Raw genomic sequence first — 27,797 nt, forward strand, 5'->3', positions numbered from 1 at the left:
GTGTTGAGGCATCCTCAACACTTGTTGACCAACCGCAATTGTTCTTTGTTAATTTATATTAGTGAGTCCTTTAAACAAAGGTCGAATGATCACTTTTTAAGGTTTTCATAATTATAATATTATACAGTAAAATTACTGAAAAATTAATAAAAAATTAAAAAAGAAAAAAATTAAGGCAAAACTTGACAGGCTATTTAGATTTTCTAAGGGTGAGGGAAAGACTAGTAGACTACCCGGGCTTTAGGCACCGGGTCTCCCCTAAATGTTAAGGTACAATGACTGACCGGTCATTGTAATGATATTATAATGTTATAATGCTATTGTAATGTTACAATGGTATTATCATTATAATGTTAATTCGAGTTCCATCTAAACTGTTTTGACAACATTGTCGTACTGTTTAATATCTATGCACATAAGTGAAACTTTGAACCAACAGGACAGCATGAAGTGATTAAAGATATCAAATTACGATTCTTCCAATTAAGATAAGCTCTTAAAATAAAAGTTTAATCACCCCTGTGTCGGTGTAGCGGAAGTAACCATGCCTACCCATCAGGCATTTTCATTTCCAATCCTGCATGGTGCCACGTGTAAGGGAACTTCTTCTTGTTGGTATATTATATATTCTTTAAAGCAAATTATTTATTGATTAATTTTAATGTATAATATTATTAAAATGAAGGCCTCAAAGAATGCTCTTTGCCCTTTGTTTAAAAGGGTCCTAGCTAATATAAACAAACAAACACCAATTGTGGTTGGTCATGCTTTTTTAACATTTTAGTTTTTCCTGTGTTCCGTCATAATCAATTTGTCTATCATTATATCAGAGAACAACAATTCATTATATCAGAGAACAAAGCTCTAGCGTGGCCTACAGTATGGAGCTATAAGGCTTCAGTGTATGGTTTTTTTCCCTGAGAGCCACTTCATACGGAAGGGGTGGTCGTATAAACCTCGGAGGGGGCTTATTCGATTGAAGGTGCTAGTTATACAATTCCCGGGGCAGGGGCTCTAAGCTAAACAAGTTGCCCTTTGTTTATGTTTTTTATATATTAGAAAAATGAGGCATATTTCGGTAAGATAGATAATATATATTTAAATAAATAAAAAAAAACAACTCATTAACACAATCACAAGTCCCCCACAAAGGCTCCATGGCTTGTAAAAGAGAGGGACAGCTAAACGAGACTTTCAAATATTAAATTATTATTCATTTAACCACGTGAAGTGCCAAAAACAACTACTCACGAAATAGAGAGCAGAAAAAAAAGAAAAAAAGAAGAAGCGACAGAAGGAAAGAAAGTTCATTCAAATATGACGCAGAAATCAGGCGACGCAGGACTCCATAGATTTGACAATAAAAAGAAAAATAATACATAATTAAAGAAAAAAGAATCCCATATAACAAATTAAAGGTAAAAATTTAACTATAGGAAATGAGCCACCAGACTTGGTAAACTATTTTTTTTTTTATATGACCAGGGTGTATCAGCAATATCTAAGGAACGACTGGGAGTATTAAGTTGAAATTTTACGGGTACGAATAGTGATCGGAGGGGAATTTGTCCTAGCTGGCTAAGTGGTGGGCGCGCTAGGTTGGGAATCCATTGTCCGAGTGGCACAGGTTCGTTTCCTGATGTTATTTCTTTCGAACAGGGGTCAGTGGCGTGACTCTGAAAGCTCATTCAGTGTTGACCCAGCTCTGAATGGGTACCTTGACTGATCTTTGGGAAGGTAAGCAGGAAGGGTTTCCAAAAGCACAGGATGGCTGGCCCCCTGTGGCGATAGAAATTCCTCCGATAGCGCCGCTTATAGCGCTGTAGATTGTGTCGACTAGGCTAACGCCGCTCTCAATTAAAGGTATATATATATATATATGAAGATTGAACATGTAGACATACAAACGTGGCCTCTTCTTTCTTGAGCTATCTAGAGATCCGATTCCTTTGGGAGCATTTGCCTTAGAGACTTACGAACTAATTATCTATTATTAGGCTAGATGCAGACATATAAGATGAAATAAACACAGATAAAAAAAGACAATAGATTTATTGAACTTACATGCTTAGTTGCACAGCAACGGGTCACTTCAATGACAATAACGGTGATAAGAATTTTGTCTGAATCTCTCTAGGTCTGACTTACTAATCGTTTCAAATCTGACTTACGATTAAAATTAAAAAACACATCTACCCCACTACCAAACGCAGTTCTTTCGTCCTACGCTGTAAGGACTGCTCGCCATTGGCCCAAGAGGACCAAGAATGTAAATCTTTCGTCCAATGAATTCTTTTAAATGTTTTTGATGATTCAAGCATTCACACGGTTTTTTGCCATTTAAACTTCCTTAGAAATATTGTGCATAGCATTTTTTCTGCTACTGATTATCTTGGCGAAATTCGAACGACTAGCGTCGTTGTTTGACTGAAGCTAGAATGCGATTTCTCTTTTTGCTGATTAAGAATTTAGACTCTTGGAAGCGGTATTTGAACTCAATTAGGGGACGTTTAATTTCTGCCCGAATCATCTTTAGAAGGAAAGAATCCTGTATTTTAAGTATATCATGGTACACATCACCCTTCCCATCAATTAATGACGTCCCGTCATTAGTAACTGCTCATTAGGAGTGCTAAAAATTTTCTCTATTATTTTTCTTATTTTATTCTACTTCCCTATCTAAAATTTACCGGACTAAGATTATTTATGGTTCTAGGTTAGCTACTATACTAAGGATTTTTTTTTCTACATCTAACACTGTTTACATTTATATTTACAACAAGGTTGGGGCTATTCTACATTTATATTAGTTTTTTTTTTAATTCACTTTTTTTTTCTATGTGGCATACTACATTCTATCTACACTACATTAAATGAATAGCTTGACAACGCTACACATAACTATCTGGATATCTAACACTACATACAAAAACGATTTGAAAAACACAATATTGTGTTTATCATGTTCACTGGTATTTTTTAAAATACTTTCACTATTGGGATTTTTGAATTGTCCAAGTTATTAGGAAGTAACATATGTAGATTCACATCTATTCATCACCTTCGAGTCCTTAGTGTACTACACCCTCCTGTTGTAAATTATTGTCCATCACTCTTTTTGTCTTGGCAAAAATTTTGAAGCATTTACGTTATGGTCTCTTCATGGAACAGTTCGAGTCTAGTTGTCTTTACGCGACAAGTTTTCCCTGATAGTCAACTGGGAAATGACCGTTGAATATCGTTCTAATAGTCAACTGGGAAATGATTCTTCCCACTACAGGTGGTGGTGTTTTTTTTCTGAGCATGTCTTTTTTAGGATTTTTTTAGGCACATAGAGGATGTATTCTCGCGTAAAATTGTTCATTTTTGCCTTTTGAAACGGGTTGTCGTCTTACTATAGTGACTCTTTTAACATATTGTCTTTAAATTAAACTTCAAACATCTTCAAATATTATTTAACTTCAAATATCGTTAAATATCGTCCATTCCGCACTGCTCGATGGTGTTCTCAGAATTAAACCTCAAATTGTCCCTAACTTCAGCTTCAAATATCTTCAAATGTCTTTAAATATCATTCAACTCCAAATATAATTAAATATCGTTTATCGTGTGCCGATCGATGGGGTTTTTAGAATTAAACTCCAAATTGTCTCTAACTTCGGCTTCAAATATCTTCAAATTTAAATATTATTTAACTTCGAATGTCGTTAAATATCGTTTAGCTTCAACTATCATCACTATACTGTCAAATTATTCTGGGGTCCATAGCGAGTATCAAAGGCGATATCTACGTATTTATATCTTGTACTGACCGATTGGTTTCTCAGCGTTTATGTGATTATATAGTTCGTTAAAGTACTTGATACTGAGGTTCAAATAAGTGTTACCTGATACGTAATATGGTTTATGGTCGAAGAAACAACGATCAATGGTAACTGTTGTTCTCGTAGACAAAGTTGGGATGAAAGTTGCCTGGAGTTATGGTGAGTACTCTTCGTTGGTTGAGATATGATGAAAATAGATGCTACTGGGTCGTATCTGTACTGGGCAGCTCATTGTAATGCTCAATAATCAATGTGTCCATTTACTTCCTGTAATAAAAATAGCAAGGCAGAATCACACGTTCTTTGAAGTAAATACTCATACAATAATTCACGCATTAATTGGGTTATAATTGTTCCCATTGGGAAATTCAATACATAGGAGTTTTTTATAAAATACTAATTCTCCAACTTTAAGTATGGTCTCTTATTATAATTTCTAATATATACTACTACATACACTTTATTTTAACTTCTTCCAACACATAGTTAATTAGATTTAAAATAATCATTTAAACGGAGTTTATGCTACATGGTTAATTTTTTTTTTTTTTTTTTGAGGTATAATTTTAAAACTTATTTAATGCCTGCATTGTTCACGCAAGTCCGTGCTGTTTAAGAAACGCATGTGCAGCGTCATAACCACACGGTTTTACGTAAACGATACTACAATGAGGGAACAAGACATAACAAGGACGAATGGAGACCTCAATACCCACTCGTTTAGTGATGTCTCCCCTATTTCTTAGCTTAGACGTTCTCATGGGGTTCCGGGTTTAACCTCAGCATTTCAGCTGTTTCCCCGTGTTCTTCTCTTGGATTTTCCGTAATTACAAGTCAATATTGGTGCCTCATATTCGCCTTTCGAATAAGGTAATTAGATGCAGGGTTCCAAGCTTGTCCACGTATATTCCAGTTGATGCTTGGCAAAGAATATAAGCCTAATGAAGAACTGACATCAATATCTTTTTTTAGAAGGCTATTGTTTCAGCAAATCTTCAGAACTAAATAAATAAATTGATATTAAAGTCTTATTAGAATATGTTAAGCGAAAAACATCTTCACATTATTGGGTAATTCCTTTTGGGTTTTACTTAATCACCATTGGACATACACAGGGTTTCAATTCGTGTATCTTAACTGTTCAAATGGTTTTAAAATTTTACATATTATTATTGAGATATAATTCCACATTCACCTTGAAATTCTACATATAAACGTACCGATAGCCAAATATAGATAAAGTTCGGATCGGATTTTTTTTTTATAATATCCATCTTGGTTAGGAAATGGGTCGATTTTTCATGGAAAATCTGAGGGGGACCTGAGTTAGTATAGGTAAGATATAACGTGACTGACTTGCGAAAATATGTCAAAATAATTAGAGCAAAAGATATGTCATAGATAAACCAATGAAATTAAAGAACATTTTTGTCACGGAACTATAGAACAGTGATCTCTCTGTTATTGTATACGTCATAGATATAATATAATGAAATTAAAAAGCTTTTTTCTCTTTTTTTTTTCGCCTCGGAGCTATAAAAAGTAAACTCTCTGTTTCTCTTTCAAAGCATTTTGATCCAAAAAACGAAAACTTAGCTCACTGAAGTTTCTATTCAACCTTTAAGTATTGCTTTGACTGGCCCTGATTGGCATAAAAATACTAATTTCTTGCACTTGAAGGACTGAGAAATATCCCTTCCTACGGTCGTTTAAAAAGAAATTACAAAAAACAATAATTGGCCTTGAGTTACACCCCCGGCTTCCCACAAGAAGTGGTCCAACACCAGTTGTCGTTCTCAGTAGACCACTAGCTTCCTACCTTTGGTTATTTTCTGTGATCGTCAACGTTTTGACATCACTCGTATTTTTTTTTCTTTAATATTGACTTGGTTAACTTTACTTGCACACTGTTAAATTTATTATGGTGTTAAATTTGTTATCTTTGAAATTTTTCTTTACATTAATTAGGGATATTTCCATCTGTCAGGTTTTTTAACCGTTCTGCCTGACTGTGTCGTTACTTTCTCCTCGACTTCTTGCGGTTTTTTCTTTTTCGGTTTTTCTATCAAAATAAGGTCAAACTTTTTGTATTGTTTTTTCAAAAATTCTTGCCCTTTTAATTTCGTTTGTTTCCCGTGTGCGGCTGCTGAGGTCGGTCTTGACTTTCCTATTTGTTTAACTACTCTATGGTCTGATTCGCCGTCAGACTTTTCGGAACTGGTTTCCGACAAATCCGGATTAGAACTTTTAGAGGTGGCACTTTTTGAGGTGTCACCTGCCCTTCCTTCGTAAATTTCTACTCCTCTGGAAGTAGAAGGTTTATTCTCTAAGTCCTCGCCTTGAGTTCCCAACTCAGAGAATTTGAAAGATTATTGAGAGCTTTTGGAGGCATCAAAAGGTTGTGTGGAGTTCCTCCATTTTTTGAATATCATTTCCTTAGGCAGGTGAGGCGTTCTCTGTACAAAGATTTCCTTCAACGAATTCTATCTTTACGGTGTGAATTTGGAATCGGTTCAATCCTGATGTTGACCTTGCTGGTCATCCTTGGGAGTTTTATTCTTGGGCAATGTACTTTGACTTTTTTATGGGGAAATTAATTAAATCCATAGCTTCTCGCAGGTTTGTTTTAATTAAATCTTTGAGAGGAGTTTTCTTTACAGCAATGCCGGGGGTTTCTACAGCTCTGTTTAATTCCTCCTGTAAAGACAGGGGCCTTTCAATCGGTGTTGCAAGGGAAACCATATCGTCTAGAAATCTTTTCGGGGGACATGGGGTCAAAATTCTATCGGGGAAAAATTGGGTTTTTGGAGATATTGTATAATCTAAATCTCCTGCACTCGCCGATGAATAACTTTTTGGACTTTTTGGCGTTCTTATTCTTACTGGTGTTAGGGATTTTTCCTCTGGAATAACTAGATTTTCCATAGCTAAAAATTCTTCAAAATTTTGTTCATCACTATCATTCTCGAAATAGTATTGCTTGAAATTAAAGGGTTTTAGCTCTGCCAATCTTGATTTAGGGGGCTCATTTTCCAAATCTGACGAAACAGTAGAAGAGGGATGTGACACCCATCTCTCTGGAAATTTGGCTCTTTATATTCGGCTAACATGCACCTTGTTCGTTCTTCCACTATCGAGGTTTTCCATTTTAAAGGTATATTCATTATCGTACTTTTTGACTATTCTGTACGGTCCAGAATATTTGTCGGAAAGTTTTTTTTCCTTCCGTTTTTGCCTCATTCTTTAGGTACACGAAGTATTCTACTTTGAAATTTATATTACTCTTAACTTTGGGTTGGTTTCTAAGCTCTTGGTTTATTTTACATTTTTCCAACTCTTGCCTAACTATTTTATAAGTTTTCCTCATTCTATTTATGAATTCTTGTTTATAATCTTCTGAGTCGTTATAATACTGCCGAGATTAAATAATCTCATCATACGGGATTATAAAATATCGACCAAAAAGTAAATAAAATGGATTGTCTCTGGTTGTTTCGGAATAAGCCGTGTTGATTACGTTGGTTAAATAAGGTAAAAATTTATCCCAGTCACTCCTATTTTCTTTCGTATAAATACTTAGAACGTTCGAAAATATTTTATGCCTGTCTTCTTTTTTGCCATTAGCTTGTGGATGGTACGGCGCTGTCACCATTTTCTATAAATTAAGGAAACTCATTAAATCTTTTGTTACTTTCGAAACGGAATTGCTCCCATTGTCGCTCAAAATTCTATTAGGAATGCCAAATTGTAAAAATAATTTTGCTAACGCCCTTCTTATGGCATAAGCACCTTGATTTTTTAATGCTTTTGCAAAAGTAAATCCGGAAAAATGATCTATAACCTAAAGAATACAAGCATTACCTCTGCTAGAAACAGGTAAGCCTCCACTTGTCCCGTAGAGGTCAAATGAGATAATATCGAAGGGGTGCTTTGCTACCGGGACCGTTCCCATTGGAGGATTTGGATAAGCTGGGGTGATTTTTCTCAAATTACATGCTTCGCATGTACTTACAAATTCTTTAAGTTTTGTCAGTGCAGATTGTACGTAAAAGTATTGTTTTAACTTATGGAACGTTTTCATAACTCCTAAATGTCCACCTGTGTCCGAATGAAAATATTCAAATGCAGGCCCTATCAAGTTTTGTGGTAACATAGGTATTATCGAGGTTTGGTTTCTATTTCTCTCAGCAGTCACAATTCTACACAGTATTTCTTCATCAAGATCGTAGTAAAAATTATCTATCTCTTTTCTAAGAGTTTTGAATTTATCCGGTAACGCCTCATCATTCACAAAATAATCAATTAGTACTAGACACATTTCGTCCTTTTTTTGCTTTCTTTTTATATTTTCCAAAGATAAAGGACAAAAGTTAGTCTTATTTTCTTTTACTGCGTCTCTGACTTTGTTTTTCTTACAGCCATTTTTGCTCTTTACAATTATCGCGTTAACCTTATTTTCTTCAGCTTTCTATGGAATATTTTCTGGGTATCTACTTAAAAAGTCGCAAGCTGCGTTTTGTTTTCCCTTTAAATGTTCAAATTCGTAATCTAGGTCTTGGATTTTCATAATCCATCTAGCTAGAATGCCCGTGGGGTTTTTAAATGTGCGCAGGTACTGCAAGCTTTTAGGTTCTGATCGTAGTATAAATTTTCTACCAATTAAATAATGTCTAAATTTGTCCAAGTGGCAGATAATAGATAACAATTCCAAGTTTGTGGCTGAATAACTACTTTCGCCTTTTGATAAAGTTTCACTTGAATAGAATATAACTTTTTTTATTTGTTTTTGCTTAGGCGTTCCCTCAAGGGGATTAGGGTTTTCTACCGGGATAATTTGCGAAAGGATAGCGCCTATGCCCTTTGAGCTAGCATCCGTTGTGACCACAAATTTTTCGTTTTCGAAATCAGGAAGCGATAAAATTGGTTCAGAAGTGAGCGCCTTTTTGAGTCGGTCTAGGGAAATTTGAGCCACCTGGGACCACGTAACATTATGGGAGTTTCCTTTAGTTAATTTCGTGATGGGTTTTGCAATTTGGTTATAGTTGCGTACGAATTTTCTAAAGTAGCCAGTGAGTCTTAAAATTTCCCTTAATTCTTTCATAGTTCTGGGGGGCTTGAGGTTTTCAACACATTTTGTTTTATCAGGGTCTGGGGATATCTCTCCTTAGGTTACTACTACTCCAAAGAATTTAATTTTATATTGAAATAAATTTACTTTCTCAGGCCGGCATATTAAATTTCCTTGCCTGAACTTCTCGAGCACCTTAGCTAACGATGCTAAGTGTTGTTCAGTGTTTTCCCCCACACATATAATATCATCAACAAAATGAATTATATTCTTTAATCCTCTTAACAGGTGCAATAGGAGTCTACATAGCGCGCTTGAACTTGTTTTAAGCCCAAATGGTATCCTTAAGTATTCATAAGAACCACATTCAGATGCTGAAAAAGCAGTTATATGGACATCCTTTTCGGCTATTTTTACTTGGTGGTAGCCTTGGGTAAGGTCCAAAGAAGTAAAAATTTTGTTTTTGCTTGAAATTGAGTCAAGAATTTCATCTATCCTTGGTAGAGGAAATTTATCACTAACTACTTGTTTTGTTGAGGAATCCTTAATCTACTAAGAGTCTAATATTTCCATTCTTTTTTGGTACTAAGATCAATGATACACGATACGGACTTAAGCATGGGCATATAATTTCACTTTTTTCTTATTAATGGATTTCATTTTTTAATCACACTTTGTGCTTATATGGCACAAAATACGGCTGTTTTGGAACGGGATTACCAGTCGTTCAAATTTAATTTTAATAAAAATGTAATATCCCGATGTCATAATAAGATGCAGAGAATAAATCCTTAAAATTACATAGTAATTCGCATAATTTTTTCTTAAGGTTCAAGTCCGTAATATGATCCATATTAAATTTGTTTAAAAATTGCGATTTAGTTAAAGGATATTTGTCATTTGAAGTTTTAATACCGTTAACTAGGTTTCTTTTAGAATTTTCTTATGTATTTAAATCATTTTCCGTTAAAACCTGGATTTGAACTAAACATGTCCCCTTTTTAATTGTAATTGTATCATTTTCATGGTTGTTGGCTACCCAAATAAAACCTTCCCCTTTGTCATAAGATATAATCTGTTCCTCACAAAACAGATTTTCAGGTCTTTCAGATGGGTATGCAAACCATATTTCTGATTTGCTAACTCCTGATTTGATCATCTGTGATATTTGAATTTTTAGCATCGTTTTGGGAGGGACTTTTGTTTTCCTTATCGCGAATCCGTCTTATTTTTCTTCATTTTCATTGTTTATGAGATTCATACTGGCGCTATGCTGCGCCATTGCGGCATCTTGGGGCGTCACGTTGGGTTTTACTATGTTTTTCCACAATTCCACTAATTTCTTAATTTCGTTTGACCTCTACTGTCGCATATCTCCTATTTTTATTTTCGCAGATTCAGTACTGTCATTATTTAAATTTACTTCATTTCTGCAATGTCTCTCAGGGTAATTGAACAAATTTCCAATTATGCCATGTCTTTGCGAGACATGAGGTTCATAATACTTCGACATTATACCACTAGAAATTTTGTTTACCGTTATGTTGTCTTCGTAACCCCTGTTACGATTTCTTAAGGTAGAAATTTCTTCCCCTACGTTAGCTGGGTAGACAAGCCTCTCGTTGGCTTCGTCTAATAGTATTCTATTAGACCTTAGAATATTTGCCCCTATCATGGCTTCATATGGGAAATTATCACATATGATAAAATTTGTCATGGACGTTCTATTGTCTCTTTTTAAGTTTAGCCAAATTGACCCTTTTGCATTTAATTTATGACCTGTCACACTTGTTAAATTGGGATTCTTAGGGTTCCTCTGTCGTTTAATGTGCGGAGGCAAGATATTAAATACGCAAGAGTTTATGATACTAATTGTTGCACCTGAGTCAATCAAAGCCTTAAAATAAACATTTTCTACACAAAAATCATTAAATATAGGTAACTTGTTATTAATATCGCTACAAGACGGCACTAATATTATCTTGGACCTGTTAAATATTCCGGGCACCCTCTGGGTCCAATTTATATTTCTGAGGGGCCTGAAGCGTTTCCCTGAGGATTTATTTCATTTGTCGGTGCCTGTAATAGATATTCAGACGTATTAGGTTCCGTAGGCATATTTAATTGATTTACGTCTGTCTGTCTTCTCCATGTATTATTATGGTAACGTGGATTTCTCGTGTCAGTGCCGTTTGCTGGCGCTGACTGCCAGTACTGTTGGCTTGCAAAATTTTCATTTCTCATCGGCAAATTTTCATGATTTCTATATTGCATTCTCGCATTATATTGGCCTTGGCGAGTATTTGGGTTTTCAAACCGGTAATTAATTTGCCTGTTGGGGAGAGGGTTATACAGATTTTGTTGGTATGCATTATAAGGTACTGATTGGCGCAATCCCCCTTGGCTATAGCCTATTGCACAACCGGTGCTGAAATTTGTTCTTCAGAACAAATGGTTACCGTAATTTTGCGTGTTACCGACAGCAATTCTTGGTATAGGATTGTTGATATAGTGGCACTCTCTTGCGATATGGCCAACACGATTACAATTATAGCACCTTATTATTGTAGGGTTATTTCCGTAATTAGCTTGTTTAATAGGCTGAAAACGTACTGTTTTCTGCCTAGCGGGTCCTGACGTTTTATTTCTTTGTGCCACTGGGGAATTATCCCTTGAAAAGAAATTGGGGAATGCCTGATCGCCCTTGAAGATTAGGTTCGCGTTTGAGTCGCCTAGGCTATTTTTTTTTTGCATTACTATGATTAGCAACCATTTTATCAACTTCGATTAGTCGCTCTACCTCTTGGACTGCAAGATCCAACGTCTGAATATTTTTGGATATTACTACTCTATATAGTTTTGGGGGTAGCCCTTGCAAAAAGGTATTTAGTATGACTTTCATACAGTTGCCCAGAACCACTTCCGTATTTTGCTTTTACAGAAATGCGTATATTATCAAGATATTCCCTTATATTCTGTGAAAAATCAAAGTTCACTACTCCGTGTTTTAATTTATTTATAGAACTGGTTTCTATAAATCTCTCTTTGAATGCTTTTAACAAGTCGTCAACCGTATTTATTGGCAAGTTGGCGTTATTGCTTATGGTATGTTCGATCTGTTTTAGAAAAGTTAAGGCCTGGCCTTTTAATCGTAGTAGAAGCATGTCTTTTAACGCTCCAACGTCTGTTTTTGTTAGTTGTACAAACTGGGTCAATTGGATATTAAATTCGTCAATATCTGACTGACCATTGTACTCTGGTATAGATTTTTCTATCTCTATATTTTTTGCGACTAACTTCTGCACTATTAATTAATCGTTCAGTCCTTCCATTTTTTTTTGAATCAATTGAAAAGAAATTTATTTTTACTTAATCTATTTTGGAGGATACTACTATCTCCAATGAGATTTAAGGGTTTTCCTATCGTAGCTTAGTGGTAATAGGCCTAATAACTTTTCTTATATGTCTGTATCTTTCCCAACAATTAGGTTCAAATTACAAAGTTTCGTAGCCTAATTAGTTCGCAAGTTTTTCTCCAATTTCCGACTCGCACCATTTGTAGCGATAGAAATTTCTCCGATAGCGCCGCTTATAGCGCTGGAGATTGTGTCAACTAGGCTAGCGCCGCTCTCAATTAATGGGAGAAAATTGAATATGTAGACATATGAATGTTGTCTCTTCTTTCTCGAGCTATCTGGAGGTCACATTCCTTTGGGAGCATTTACCTTGGAGACTCACGAACTAATTATCTATTATTAGGCTAGGTGCAGACATATAAGATGAAATAAACACAGATAAAAAAAGACAATAGATTTATTGAACTTACATGCTTAGTTGCACAGCAACGGATCACTTCAGTGACAATAACGGTGATAAGAATTTCGTCTGAATCTCTCTAGGTCTGACTTACGAATCGTTTCAAATCTGACTTACGATTAAAATTAAAAAACACATCTACCCCACTACCAAACGCAGTTCTTTCGTCCTGCGCTGTAAGGACTGCTCGCCATTGGCCTAAGAGGACTAAGGATGTAAATATTTCGTAAAATGAATTCTTTTAAATGTTTTTGATGATTCAAGCATTAACACGGTTTTTTGCCATTTAAACTTCCTTAGAAATATTGTGCATAGCATTTTTTTGCTACTAATTATCTTAGCGAAATTCGAACGACTAGCGTCGTTGTTTGACTGAAGCTAGAATGCGATTTCTCTTTTTGCTGATTAAGAATTTAGACTCTTGGAAGCGGTATTTGAACTCAATTAGGGGACGTTTAATTTCTGCCCGAATCATCTTTAGAAGGAAAGAATCCTGTATTTTAAATATATCATGGTACACCCCAACTCCCCATTGCAATTCCTGGCTGAAGGGCTACAAAACAGAGATCAGCACTGCCCGTTTGGACCTTAAGGGTTTAGTGTTGTCATATTTAAATATTAAATTTAATTTTTACTCGTTTAAAACTGAATATATCTTCTGTATCGCTATCTTTTATCTTTATGCTTGATACGATTATTTATTTTAATTTTTGTTCATTTAACCTTAACTAAGGTTCGAATAACCTTACCTATTCTCGGATTGTTGCAGATAAACCCCTGGATGCACATCATCATTTTGACAATCAGGATACAGTTAAATTCTTTTGAATTAGTTCAAAAGCTCTAGCTGTAATAGTAAAAGTTATAGTAATATTTGAAGTCACAGTCCCAATCACAGAAGTAGTAGCAGTTCTAATAGAGGTAGCCACGGTTGCCAGTAGTAGTACTTGCAGTCACGAGGTATTGCATTCGTGTGTTCAAGTTGTACTCCCAGTCGTAGCTACAAGTAGTCACATTCGCAAGTAGCCACAGTAGCAGTCAGTTGTATTCGCATGTGCACTCACATTTATAAGTCATAATAGTAGTAAGTAGTCACAGTCACAATAATTTTCAGTTTTAAGCTGTCGCAGTTACAAGTAGTCAGAATTACTTTTGTCTCAGTCACAAGTAGTCATGTTCGCTAGTAGATACAGTTTTGGTCGTAACTATTCGTAGTCGATGTCACACGCTGTCAGACTTGAAAGTTCTTCTAAGTTTTCACAGTCGCAAGTAATTGCAGTTATAGTCACAGTAGTAGTAGCAATAGTGGTCCTTATGTTTCAAGTTAATACACACTCCTCCCTGTCCTAGTGACAAGTCCTGTTTGTAAACAATGAGTTATTGCATAATTTAGAGCCCTTTCCTTGGGGGCTATGGGTGCAAGGTGCTCTCAGAGGCAGTTATTAAGACCTTTTGACTAGTTTAAACAATTTGACGGTTTCATAATTGTGATCAGTGTTGAGACATCCTCAACGCTTGTTGACCAACCACAATTGTTGTTTGTTGATTTGAATTAGTGAGCCCTTTTAAACAAAGAGCGAAAGATCAATTTTTAAGGTTTTAGTGATAATAATATTATACATTAAAATTAATTAAAAATTAATAAAAGATTATTGTCAAAGTATATATTTGTGGAATCCCCTAGCGCCGTTTGGGAATGAACTTGAAGACCTCTGATAGTTATCCACGGTTACTTCCATTACACCAACACAAGGGTAGTTAATAATATTATTTTTAAAGTTTATGTTAATTGGAAGAATCGTAATTTACTATCTTTAATCACTTTATGTTGTCCTGTTGATTCAAAGCTTCATTTATGTGCATGGATAGTAAACATTACGACAAGGTTGTCAAAATAGTTTTGAATGAACTCCTTTTTTAATAATTTGTTGTTTAAGGAGTTGCTGCTGGATTGGGATTCTAACTGAATTGTTATTGGAGAACAAAGGAAAGAAACATTTACCGAAATCGAACTTAAAGAAACTTAGCAGAAAGGTAAATTTACTGAAAAAAAAAATTAAAATTAATAGAAATTATCACAAAGGGGAGTATAGATTCTAAATACTTCCCCCTAACCCAAGGCCTTACCCAGGATTTTGTTTTTCGGAGGGGGCTCTACTAAACGAAAAAGAACTAAAAAAACGCATACAAAATTTGTTTATGTCCATTTTTGTTATGTTTGTGCGAGTCAGACAAAAATTTCGGGGAGGGGGATTTCCAACCCCCTAACCTCCCCTCCCCCTAGATATGGCCCTGCCCTAACCTCCCATCCCTGACCCCTCTAAACGTTTTTGTTTGATTTGTGTTTGAATGTTTGGATACCTAACCTGACTGTCGCTGGCAAATTAAGGCAAAACTTCACAGATTATTTGGGTTTTCTAAGGGTGAGGGAAAGACTATTAGACTACCCGGGCTTTAGACCCCGGGTCATCCCCTAAATGTTAAAGTACAATGACTGACCGGTAATGATAATTAGAGTTCCATCTAAACTATTTTGACAACATTGTCGTACTATTTAATATCCATGCACATAAGTGAAACTTTGAACCAACAGGACAGCATGAAGTGATTAAAGATAGCAAATTACGATTCTTCCAATTAAGATAAACTCTTAAAATAATAGTACGGTACAATAACCCCTGTGTCGATGTGGCGGAAGTAACCATGCCTACCCATAAGGTATTTTCATTTCCAGTCCTGCATGGTGCAACTTGCAAGGGAACTTCATCTTGTTTGTATAATATACATTTTTTAAGCAAGTAATTTATTAATTAATTTTAATGTATAATGTTATTATAATGAAAACTTCAAAGAATGATCTTTGCCCTTTGTTTAAAAAGGTCCTAGCTAATATAAACAAACAAACACTAATTGTGGTTGGTCATGCTGTTTTCGCATTTTAATTTTTTCCTGTAACTGTTCCCTCATGATCGATTTATCTATCATTATATCAGAGAAAACAGATTCGTTATGTCAGAAAACAACGCTCTGGTGTTGCCTACAGTATGGAGCTATAAAGCTTCAGTGTATGATTTTTTTTTCCCTAAGAGCCACTTCATACGGAAGGGGTAGTCGTATAAACCTCGGAGGAGGCTCATTCGATTGAAAGTGCTAGTGCACTTTTTAAGAGTGATCGGAGGGCAACCAACCCCCTTTTCACGCCCTTTTCCTCTAAAGATATCTGATCAGAATTTTGAGTTAGCCATTTTGTTTAAAATAGTCCGAAGTTCCAATAACTATAACTTTGTGGTTGACACAATTCCCGGGGCAGGGGCTCTAAGTTATACAAGTTGCTCATTTTTTATGTTTTTTTAATTATTGGGAAAATGGGGCATATTTCAATAATATAGATAATATATATTAAAAAAAAACAAAAAAAAACAACTCAATAAAACAATCACAAGTCCCCTACAAAGGCTTCATGGCCTGTAAAAGAGGGGGACAACGAAACGAGACTTTCAAATATTAAATTATTTTTCATTAACCACGTGTAGTGCCAAAAATACCTATTCACAAAATAGAGAGCAGAAAGAAAAAGAGAAGAAGCGACAGAAGGAAAGAAAGTTCATTCAAGTATGACACAGAAATCAGGCGATGCAGGACTCCATAGATTTTACAATTAAAAGGAAAAGAAATACACAATTAAAGAAAAAAAGAATCCCATATAACAAATTACAGGCAAAAATTAAACTATAGGAAATGAGCCACCAGACTTGGTAAACCATTCTTTTTTTTATATGACCAGGGTGTATCAGCAATATCTAAGGAACGAATAGGGGTATTAAGTTGAAATTTTACGGGTGCGAACAGTGATCGGAGGGGAATATGTCCTAGCTGGCTAAGTGGTGGGCGCGCTAGGTTGGGAATCCTTTGTCCGAGTGGCACAGGTTCGATTCCTAATGTGGCCGGTGATTTCTTTGAAACAAGGGTCGGTGGCTTGGCTCTGAAAGCTCATCCAGAGTTGACCCAGCTCTGAATGGGTACCTGGACAGATCTTTGGGAAGGTAAGCAGGAAGGGTTTCCAAAAGCACAGGATGGCTGGCCTCCAACTCCCCATTGTAATTCCTGGCTGAAGAGCTACGAAACAGAGATCAGCACTGCCGGTTTCGACCTTAAGGGTTTAGTGTTGTCATACTTACTAACCTGTCCCCTTTCCTTTTTAAATGTCCCCTCGCAACAATACTGATCAGCATTTTGAGATAGCTATTTTGTTCAAAATTATCAAAATGTTTAAATATGTACGCCTCTGGGTACGCCTCTGTTTGTTAGGTTTGTTAGGTACGCCTCTGGGGATGTCAAGCCTTCCACAGCCCACAGGCAAGGTTCTTGAATTAGGCAATATAACCCTTATTTACATGAAGGATTTATCACTGGGAAAGGTGGAATGGTTGATTCTGCGTGCTTCCAAAAAAGCTGAGGGTATTAAGGTGAAACTTTGGGAAATGTTGGGGTGGGGGTATGCTAAACCAACTCAAAAGTGACTATTTGCATCCAGTTTATTAAAAATGTAGTTCTGCCATTGGTAAAAATCAGTAGTGAAAAATCAGTAGTGACATCAGTAGTAAAGTTTTACTACTGATGACGGTCACTGTATATGTGACCGAAATATCTGGTATTTTTTGTGAAATTTATTATACACTGTCTATTAAAAAGGATTTTATCCCTATTTTGGACTTTTATTTTATCGTCATGGAAAGGCAGTGTGGTCTCCGAAATTATCTAGGTATTAAATTAGAGCCAAGGGTATTAAATTGAAACTTTCAGGGCATTTAGAGGGATGTTGAAAAGTTGTTGGAGACCAGTACTCCTTTCCTGCCCTTTTTAGTTTCCCTCCCCAAACTACATTTCATCAAAATTCTGAAACAGCTTTCTCCTTCAAAATAGTCCTAAGAGTCAAATAAATATGCCTCCTGGAACAACATAGCCTCCGCAGCCCCTAGGACATGGGTTCTACATTATGCAAGATGCCCGTTGTTTCCATATCCTATCAGTTTTTTTTTTTGGAAAAAGGGGTATTTTTGATCATAGTTCTCCAAAATGGGTTTGGATATTAAGGTGCAACTTTAAGGAAATGCTGAGAGGGATATTAAAAATAGTCCTTGCCCCATCTTCTCAACACTGAAATGCCTTCTATTCTCAACACTGACCAAAATTTTGAAAACAAACAACATTTTGTTGAAAATAGTCGAAAGATCTAACAATTATGCCTCCTAGTTTGCAATGCCCCCCAGCCCCAGCATTATAAATTGTTCATTTGTGCACTTCTTTACAAGCAGGATTTATCATTTGGAACGGATGGAGTGTTTGAACCTGGAGGGGAAAAGGCTAACCGTATTGAGATGAAATTTTGGGGTATTTTGAGCTAAATGTAAAGACAAATTGTGGTTTCAGGCTATCTAAAAGACTTATCGGCAATACCTTAGAGACGGTTAAGGTTATTAACTTGAAACGTTGAGGGTCACTACAACTGCAACTATTACTGTGATTGCTACCGCAACTTCTTGCTACTGTGACTAAGATTACTTCCGACGGCGACTACTTTTAACTATGACTGCTTGTGACCTCAACAACGACTACTTGTGACTGTGACTACTCGTGACGTGTGGCTATAACTACTTGAGAGTAATACTGCTTTTTCTTCCGACTTCTTTGAAAAATTTTAAGGGGGTGGTATGAATAGGCCCACATATTGACATCAAACTGAATTTTCAGATAAACAATTAATACATTTAGGAAATAAATTAACAGACTTTCCCAAGTAAGTGTTTCGCCCTTGATCAGAGCTTGATCAATCTTTATCACATTTTAGTTTTTGAATTTTCAGATTTTAGACGATGATTCTGTTGGTTTTATGAATTTTTACATTAACCTAGTTTGAAAGGACTTGTAAATGTGAAAGGCCATTCTTTAGCTAACCTAACAGAATCATTTAGCAAGAAAATATGCTTGCGTATTTTGAAAATCTCTTAATTGTTAACAGAAATGTATTTACTTTTACTAAGTAAATGCCAAGAAATTGTGGCTTTTTCTTCATTTTAACCTTCAGACTGAGTGAATGAATGTTACAACTAATATCCTAAGACTTCAAATTACCTATGAACGCTATTGTTAATAAACTAGGAAGTAGCTGTGAGTGATATTGGGCTGCTAAGCAACAAAAAAAAAAACATCGAAAAAAGTTTGTGGCTGAAGTCAAAGATCGGTGTGGCTAACCCGATCTTCAACTTGGAGAAATTGCGGTGCAGAGAATCCAACCAAAACATTAAGCAGTGGCATCGATTCACGAAAATGAAGGGAGGGGGGTGAGAATTTTTTCCGTTTTATTTTTTATTGGAGATAAAAAAAAACTGAACAACATTGAGCAGGTATACCTAAAACATGCGGTAATCGTAGCAGTTTTTGGAGTGGAGTGCTATTTAATAGCTGCAAAAAAAAACGAAGCACAGGGGTGTCAAATAAAACAACCAGTTATCCAATCTTGCTGTTATAATTTAGCACATAGCTAAAATAGAAAATAGCTTTGAAATAGAAATAAAAAGGTATTTTTCAAAGTCTATGAGGGGCTAATTGCCCCCCCCCCCTCCCTAATTGGTGTGCCTGCCTTTAAGCTAAATAGATTTGATCCCCTGTCTTTACCAGATAATGTAGACAGTGAAAAAATCTTGGAAAGCAAAAAAGATGTCTTTCACGATTCCGTAACAGTCATTATTGGATGTCGGAAGAGCCCAAAGAACCAGTTGATTGCCTGACTAAACATGGGATATCATTGAAAAAAAAAGTTACAGCCATCACTTATCCAAAGGCAAGTTCCCAATTGCCAGATGCTCAATAACGGAGAAATGCAGAGCTGCATATGAGTTGATAAAATAAAGCGCCAGAAAAAACCCGAGAAAATTATTTGAGCGGAAGACAGCCCAGGCAGAGGAAGCAGCAAAGAGAGGCGACGCAGGAGCTCTCTATAAAATCACCAATGAGATTGCTGGCAAGTGGTCCTCTATTAAACATGGAACAGTAAAATACTTCCTATATTGGATAGCCTTGCGGCACCTAACATAATTGACCAACCAATATCATATAAAACTATTGAATTATAAAGTTCCTCACTGTCTATTAATATTCTAATAAATATAATATTTTCTTGCATAGTTTCCTACATTAGTGTTTCGATTCTTTCACTTATTAATTAAAGAAACTTTTTCCACAAAATAAGTTTTTCAAAAACTTATTTTGAAAATAAGTTTTATTTTAAGTTTTTTTATTATCAGTTTTTACTCTTGCCCTCAGGGTAAGAGTAAAAGCCAGAATATAATTTGTACTTTACTGAAAAAAAAATTCAAATGAATGTGCATTGTCAAATATACATATGCTGATTTTTATAAAATTTTAATTAAGTTTTGATTTCTTAAAGTTATAAAAGTGACAACATTTAAGAGAATTTTTTCAGTAAAGTGCAAATTATATTCTGGCTTTTAGAAAGCATAGGGGTTTTGAACGCTACTCGTGTTAAAATCTGTTCTTTTTAAGTTTTACTCGGCTATTTATGGTAATTCTCTGTTCGTTTTGGGTTTCATTTATTTATTGATGCTGATTTGTGGTAGTTGTATGTTTGGTAGATTATTTGATTTTTTTGGTTCATTTTTGGTTTAATGAAGTTTTTTACTTTTTTCGACAAACTTATTTTGTCGAAATTTCTCCTTTTTAATTAATTTCTGTTTGTTTTATATTGACATAGCCTTTTTCAGGGGAAAAATGAAATAATAGTCTGAATCTTTCTGGTTTTCTTTAAGAATTTATAGTTTGCTATTTGCATGCTGGAGAAACTTTTTTAGCAATTTTTAGTGACACTAACCCTTTTGAAAATCATGACACAAATAGTAGTGTTTAATTTAGTAATATACATCCTCTAGTTGACCTGATTAATAAAACTTAGTACCATTCCTAAAAATTTAAATCTATGCTCTTTCACAGCCTGGACACACTTACACTCTTTTGATTTAGTAAAATATTAAGAGAGGAAGTAGTAATAGAAGTAGCCCCGAAAGTTTGAGCTTAATACCCTCAGTCGTTCTTGGCATATTGCTGAGATGTCTTATTGGCAACCAGCATACATACAGTCGGTTTTGTATTTAATTTTAAAGCAACATTTAGTTTTTAAGCATAATGGGCAAATTACATAACTATGGGGGGGGGTTGACCTACCCAATAACCCTAGAGATATAGTTACTAGACTGTTCAGCTATGCTGAACAAAATGGTTGTCTTAAAGTTTTGATTGGAAGTGTTTGGAAAATTATGAGCTAAAGAGGAGGGCTGATTGCCCTCCCATCACTTTTGACTCTTAAAAGGGCACTAGAACTTTTAATTTTTAATCAAATTAGCTCTTTTAAAATATGAATGATATTGCTAGCTATGATAGAGCATCGCTGCCTATGTCCTTATATGCCCTATAGTTCTTTCAATTAATTGAAACTCCCCCTAAACGTTCGCTAAAAGTTTCAACTTAATGCCATTAGTGTCGTTAGTCACAGTAACCGTAGAAGCAGCATTAAATGTATACACAGAGTGTCTTCTGGCTAATTCAAAATCCGCAACCTATGAAGTTATAAAGGTGAAATTTTCGGAGAATATTTCTGTTGTACGGATGACAACCTACCATCCGTATGCAGGTTGTCAAAAGAGCATATCAGCAATATCTCAGGAACAGTTTCGTGTGTGAAATTAAAACTTACAACGCTTGTTTTTGGGGATGTTTAACTAAACAAAAGACAATATATGCATCATAATACTATTGCTTCTACTCCTACAACTATTACTGCTGCTACTATTATTATTACTGCTACTACTACTACTACTGCTACTAAAGCTAAGACTATTACTATTAACGTTGCCCCTACTGCTATTACTGTAACTACTAGTGCTACTGCTACTACTAATAAACCTAAGGGTATTAAGGCGAAAATTTTGGGCAATACTGTAACTGTATTGAAATAAATCGAAACAAACTTGCCTATATAAGTTGTCAAGAGGCCGTATCAGCAATGCTTCAGGACCGGTTGATGGTAATAAATTGAAAATTTCATTGTATGTTGAAGGCGTTGTTGAAAAAAAGTGCTATTTGCATACTGCTACTAATGCTACTACTACTACAACTATTGCTACGCATAATTACTGAAGCTTTCAACAACGCTGAAAAAAGTTGATGTCTCAAAACTTTGTTTGGATGTTTGTTATGGAAAATGATGGGCGTGGGGGGGGGGCACCTCAAATCACTTTGGCTCTTAAAAAAGGCAGTATAACTTCCAATTTAAAATGAGACTCATGTGAATTTAATACGACCACCCATTCCATAAAAACCTTATATGCCCCCACGGCATAACTTCAAGCCCTTGCCCCAGTGCTTCTGGGGGGTTGTGCCAACCCTTGAGGGATTGTTATATGTTCTTTGGACTATTTTAAACAGAATTGCCATTCCAAAATTTCAACCAGATACATTTGATGAAAAGTGGGGTAGTTGGGTGGGGGGAGGCTACTTGACTTCCATGGTTATTGGCTCTTAAAAGAGAACTGGAACTTCCAATTTCAATAAATTGAGGTACCTCTAAAGTCTATACAACGATTCCTTCGACAAGAACCTTAAATGCCCCAGATGCATAACCTGCAACCCTCGCCCTCAGGCTCAGGTGGTTTGTATCAACCACAAAAGCCTTGCTATATAATATTTGGACTATTTTGAATAAAAGGACTGTCTCAAAATATGTATTGAATCCATCTCGGGAAAAAAGACGTGTATGTGTGTGTGGGGGGGAGGGGGTAGCTGCGCTCAGTTCACTTTGACTCTTAAGAAGGGCACTAGAACTTCTGACTACCAATCCAGTGAGTCCCGTCCAAAGCATATATGACCACCCTTTCTATGAGAACCTTATGTTTTTTTTTTTTTTTTTTTTTTTTTTTTTTTTTTTTTTTTGAGGTCCTTGTCGAAATATTTGCTTGTTTTTCGTCTTCATATTTTGCTACTGGCTGAAAAAATCCTTGTTTTCTTACCTATTTGATTTTATTTTTCATTTGTTATATCCTTTCCTTTCGTGGTTTCATACGTCATGTATAGCCAATGTGGTCTTAGAATGTATTTAAGAACCTTATATGTCCCCAGGGCATAACTTACAACCATTTCCCTGAGATATATACTGGGGGGGGGGGGTGTCTTCTTCACAGACATACTTTCTGAAACCTTCAACTACGATGAACAAATTTGTTATCTCCAAATTTTCATTGGAGGCGTTAAGAGAAATGATGAGCATGGAGGGGGGGGGGCTGGTTGCTCTCAAATCACTTTGACTCTTAAAAAGAGCAATATAACTTCCAATTTCAAATCAAATAAGCCCAGTCTGAAGTTCATACGACCACCCATTCCACAAAAACCTTATATGCCCACACGACATAACTTACAAGCCTATCCCCAGGGCACTGGGGGGTTGATTCACCCCTATAGACATTATTATATGCTCTTTGAACTATTTTTAACAAAATTTTACTGTCTCACAATTTCATTCAGATACGTTTGGTGAAACGAGGGGTTGTCGGGGAGGGGAGGAATGTCCTCCATCACTTTTGACGCTCAAAAAGGAGCTAGAATTTCCAATTTCCAACCAAATGAGCCTCTTCTAAAGTTAAACAACCATCCCTTCCATAAAAACATTAAATGCCACGCGGCATAACTTACAACCCCCGCTCCTAGCCTCTGGTGGTTTGTATCTACCCCATAAGCCTTGTTCTATGATCTTTGGACTATTTTGAATAAAATGACTGTGTCAAATTTTTTTATTCGAAGCATTTCAGGAAAACACGACGTTTTTTTTTGGGGGGGGGGGGTAACTACCTTCTCATCACCTTGACCCTTAAAAAGGGTACTAGAAAGTTAGATTACCAATCTAATGAATCCCCTCCGAAGTATATACAACCACCCTTTCTATAAAAATTTTATATGCCCTGGGGTATAACTTACAACCCTTGCCCTTAGAGCTGTAGGGGCGGGGGTGTCTTCCTGAAAGATATAATTTCCGGACTCTTCAACTACATTGAACAATGTGTATATCCAAATTTAGATTGGACGTCTTTGGAGAAATGGTGAGCGTGGGGAGGGGGAGTGGTTGCTCTCATCACTTTTTCTCTTTTACTCCTAAAAAGGGCAGTATGACTTTCAATTTCAAATAAAATGAGCCCCATCTGAAGTTTATGCGATCACTCATTCCATAAAAACCTTATATGGCCCCAGGTCATGACTTACATTCCTATCCCCAGGGCACTGGGGAGTTGCGTCAACCCTAGAGGAATTGTTTAGTACTTTGGACGATTTTGAGCAAAACCACTATCTCACAATTTTAATCAGATGTTATTTGGTGAAGAGGGGTTGTCGGAAGGGGGGGTGAGGCTAGCTGCTCTCCGTCACTGTTGGCTCTTAAAAGGAAACTAGAAATTCCAATTTTTAACCAAATGATCCTCCTCTAAAGTTTATACAACCATCCCTTCCGTAAAAACATTAAATAAATCCTGGGCATAACATACAACCCTTGCCCCTAGACTCTAGAGTTTGTTTCAACTGTAAAAGCCTTGTTATATGATATTTAGACTGTTTTGAATAAAATGGCTATCTCAAAATTTCTATTAGATGCATTTCGGGACAATACGACGTGTTGGGGGGGGGGTATAGCTGCCCTCCGATCACTTTGACTCTTAAAAAGAACACTAGAGGTTCTGATTACCAATCCAAAGAGCCCCTCCGAAGGAAAGCGTATGACCACGCTTTCTATAAAAAAAAAACCTTATATCCCCCCAGGGCATAACTTACAACCCTTGCCCTGAGGGCTGGGAAGGATTTGTTATCATCAAAGACATAATTTCCGGACCTTTCAAATATGTTGAAAAAATGGCTATTTCAAAATTTTGATTGGAAATGTTTGGGGGACGGGTGGACGTGGAAGAGGGGTAGTAGCTCTCCTTTGAAGCTTCTTCGACAACGCTTTCTAGAAAAAAAAACTATAAAAACGCTAAAAATCAGCTCAAAGGAAATCCATTTGAAGAATTTGGCAGCTTTGGGAGTTCTCCGTGATGGTACCCGCTCTGATTAAAAACCTTTCCCGACAAAGGGGACACAAAATTTTACTGTTCTTTGAATCAAATTTCATAGTCAAACCCCAGATTCTCAATAACTCTCGAAGGTGGCTAGTCCTCTACGAGAATTTGCTGATGGACCGTTAGTCATATTTGTAGAGGAAGGAAAAACGATTGTCTCATGACTTTTGAAATGATTCATGACTTTTTAATTTACCGTCCTTTGAATCAAATTTTATAGTCAAACCCCAGATTCTCAATAGGTCTCGAAGATGGATTAGTCGCTAAGCCACCTTCTTATTTAAGCCACCACTGGGGAGGGCGTCATCCTCAAAGACATAATTTCCGGACCTTTCAACTACGTTTAACAAAATGGCTATCTGAATGGCTGAGAAATGGTGTTGAACACATTCTATAAAAACCTTATATGCCCCTAGGGCAGAAATTACAACCTTTGCCCTTGAGGACTGTGGGGGGGGTCATCCTCAAAGACATAATTTCCGGACCTTTCAACTAGGTTTAACAGAATGGCTATCTCAAAAATTTTAGGAGTGGGAGGGGGGTATTGAGAAAAAAGTTGAAATTGGAAGCTTTATTTAAATCATGAGTATAATAACTTGAATTTTGCATTCCAGACGTTCTCAATATATTGCAGAGGTTACTTATTGGCAACCATAAACACAACGCATTTTGATTTATTTTTAAAGCATAACTGGCCAATTGCATAATAATGGTGGGTTGACCTGCCCAATATCCCTAAAGAAATAGTTGCTGGATCATTCTACTATGCTGAACAGACATAATTCTCAAAGACATAATTCCCAAACCTTTCAACTACGTTAAACAAAATTGCTCTATCAAAATGTTGATCGAAAGTGTTCGGGGAAACGATGGGCGTTGGGAGGGGCGTCATTCGCCCTCTGATAACCTTCGACTATTAATAAAGGGCACTATCCCTCTCAATTTCCAATCAAATGAGCCCTTTTTGAAGTTTCTACGACAACACTCTATAAAAACCTTATATACCCCCAGGGCATAAATTACAACCTTTGCCCTTAAGGACTGTGGGGGGGGGGTGTCATCCTCAAAGACATAATTTCCCGAACTTTCAACTACGTTTAACAAAATGGCTATCTCAAATTTTGATTGGATGTCTTTCGGGAAATGGTGGGCGTGGGAGAGGGATTAGTTGCTCTCCAATAACTTTCGACTATTGAAAAGGGCGCTTGCCCTTTCAATTTCCAATCGAATGAGCCCTTTATTAAGTTTCTACTACAACGCTTTCTATAAAAAACCTTACATGCCCCCAGGTCATAACTTACAACCTTTGCCCTGATGGCTCTGGGGGGGGGGGGGGGTTGTAGTTCTCAAAGACAAAATCTCCAGATCTTTCAACTATGTTAAACAAAATAGCTATCTCAAAATTTTGATTGAATGTGTTTAGGGAAGTAGTGGGCGTGGAAGGGTGGTTAGTTGCCCTCCAATCACTTTCAACTATTAAAAAGGGCACTAGCCCTTTCAATTTCCAATCGAATGAGCCCTTTTCGAAGTTCTACGACAACTCCTTCGAAACGAATTGCCCTGTTCTAAAAAAAAATAATAATAATACATTGTGGCAACATCGTTCTTTACTTAGGCAGCGCTATTGCGCTGCCTATGATTAATCACGATCTGGCTATTCCGCGCCAATTATATGGACATAATATTGGCTTTTGGCTATTTTTCCTTTATTCTGAGCAATTGTGCAAGTATACACCGTCATCCAAGTCCTCATTGCAGTACCAATAAAAAAAAATTAGCTGCTTTCTTCTTTTTTGAATTATGTATGTTTTCCCTTGATTCTGAGCGCTCGTGCAAGTGCACACTCTCATTCAATTCATGATTGTAGTACCAATAAAGGAAATAGTTTCTTGCTTGTTTGGATTATGTAAGTTTTCTCTTGATTCTGAGCAATCGCTCAAGTGTACACACTCATTCAAGTCCGTATTTTGATACCAAAAAAGAGATTAGTTGCTTTCTTCTTTTTTGAATGATGCATGTTTACCCTTGATTCTAAGCGATCGTGCAATTGTACACCCCCATTCATGTCCTCATGGTAGTACCAATAAAGGAAGTAGTTCTTTGCTTTTTCAGATTCTTGTCCTTCTGTTAAAAATACCTGACTCTATTTTGGTTAGTTCTTAGGTTAGGTTTCTCAAGTCAGGTTAGGTCTAATATTTTGTTGATCTTTCGGTTAGGTTTTGTTTTATTTTGTTTATATTGAACTCCACTTTTTTTTATTTATTGGTAATCACCTTTAAAATGAATAATTTTCGATCTGCTTTTTATTTCAATATGAAATTATTTTTTTTAGAAACTTGATCTTGTTTTATTTATTTATTTGTCTATAATACTGTCATTTTCGTTCTTTTAGCGTGTGTTAGCTACACTCTCACGTACAACATTTTAAATTTCCCCTGTGGCATTTTGCCAGTGTCCAAGGAATCACAAGAAGATCAGGAGGAATTAAAACAATATCCTAGGAATGACAAGCTTCTCAGTGAAATTGCAAAGGTAGGAAATATTAATAAATAAATAGCACATATAGTAGTTCTTACCTTTCGTGTATAAACATCATGGCGAATTCTGGTCTGTGAGCTGAATCCTGGAATCTCCTTTAGATTCTCAAATATTGTCTAGACTAGTGTATGAAATAACGACGCTTCTTGGCCATAAAGGTCCTTGCGTCCACCCTATGACAGGTGAGATTGAACCCTACTGCCAAGCAGAGATGAATCCATTGTGCCACCACAGGCACAATTATATAGCCTTGTGCTTGAAGTTAACCGGTTTTATAAGTATGACCAAATGAATGGGAAGATTTGTATGATATCACCTTTGTTTTGATTGGCCAAAGTGCCTTCTGCTACCCCCAATAAGTTACTGCAGTACTTCTTGCTGAAG

The 27,797-nt window shown here is 36.2% G+C and overlaps 1 protein-coding gene across 1 annotated transcript in view; it reads left to right on the forward strand.

The window, feature by feature from the left end:
• The window catches only part of LOC148944142 (fatty acid amide hydrolase 1-like), an 85,571-nt gene that overhangs the window by 52,527 nt on the left and 5,247 nt on the right, over positions 1-27,797 (forward strand). The window contains exon 9 of the mRNA XM_089100804.1: positions 27,268-27,407. Within this exon, the coding sequence (XP_088956930.1) occupies positions 27,268-27,407 (140 nt within the window). The remainder of the gene's footprint in view (positions 1-27,267; positions 27,408-27,797) is intronic.

The sequence above is a fragment of the Artemia sp. Qi Xiang Cuo genome, chromosome 14 (assembly GCF_049724085.1).
Source record: "Artemia sp. Qi Xiang Cuo chromosome 14, ASM4972408v1, whole genome shotgun sequence".
NCBI classification, from domain to species: domain Eukaryota; kingdom Metazoa; phylum Arthropoda; class Branchiopoda; order Anostraca; family Artemiidae; genus Artemia; species Artemia sp. Qi Xiang Cuo.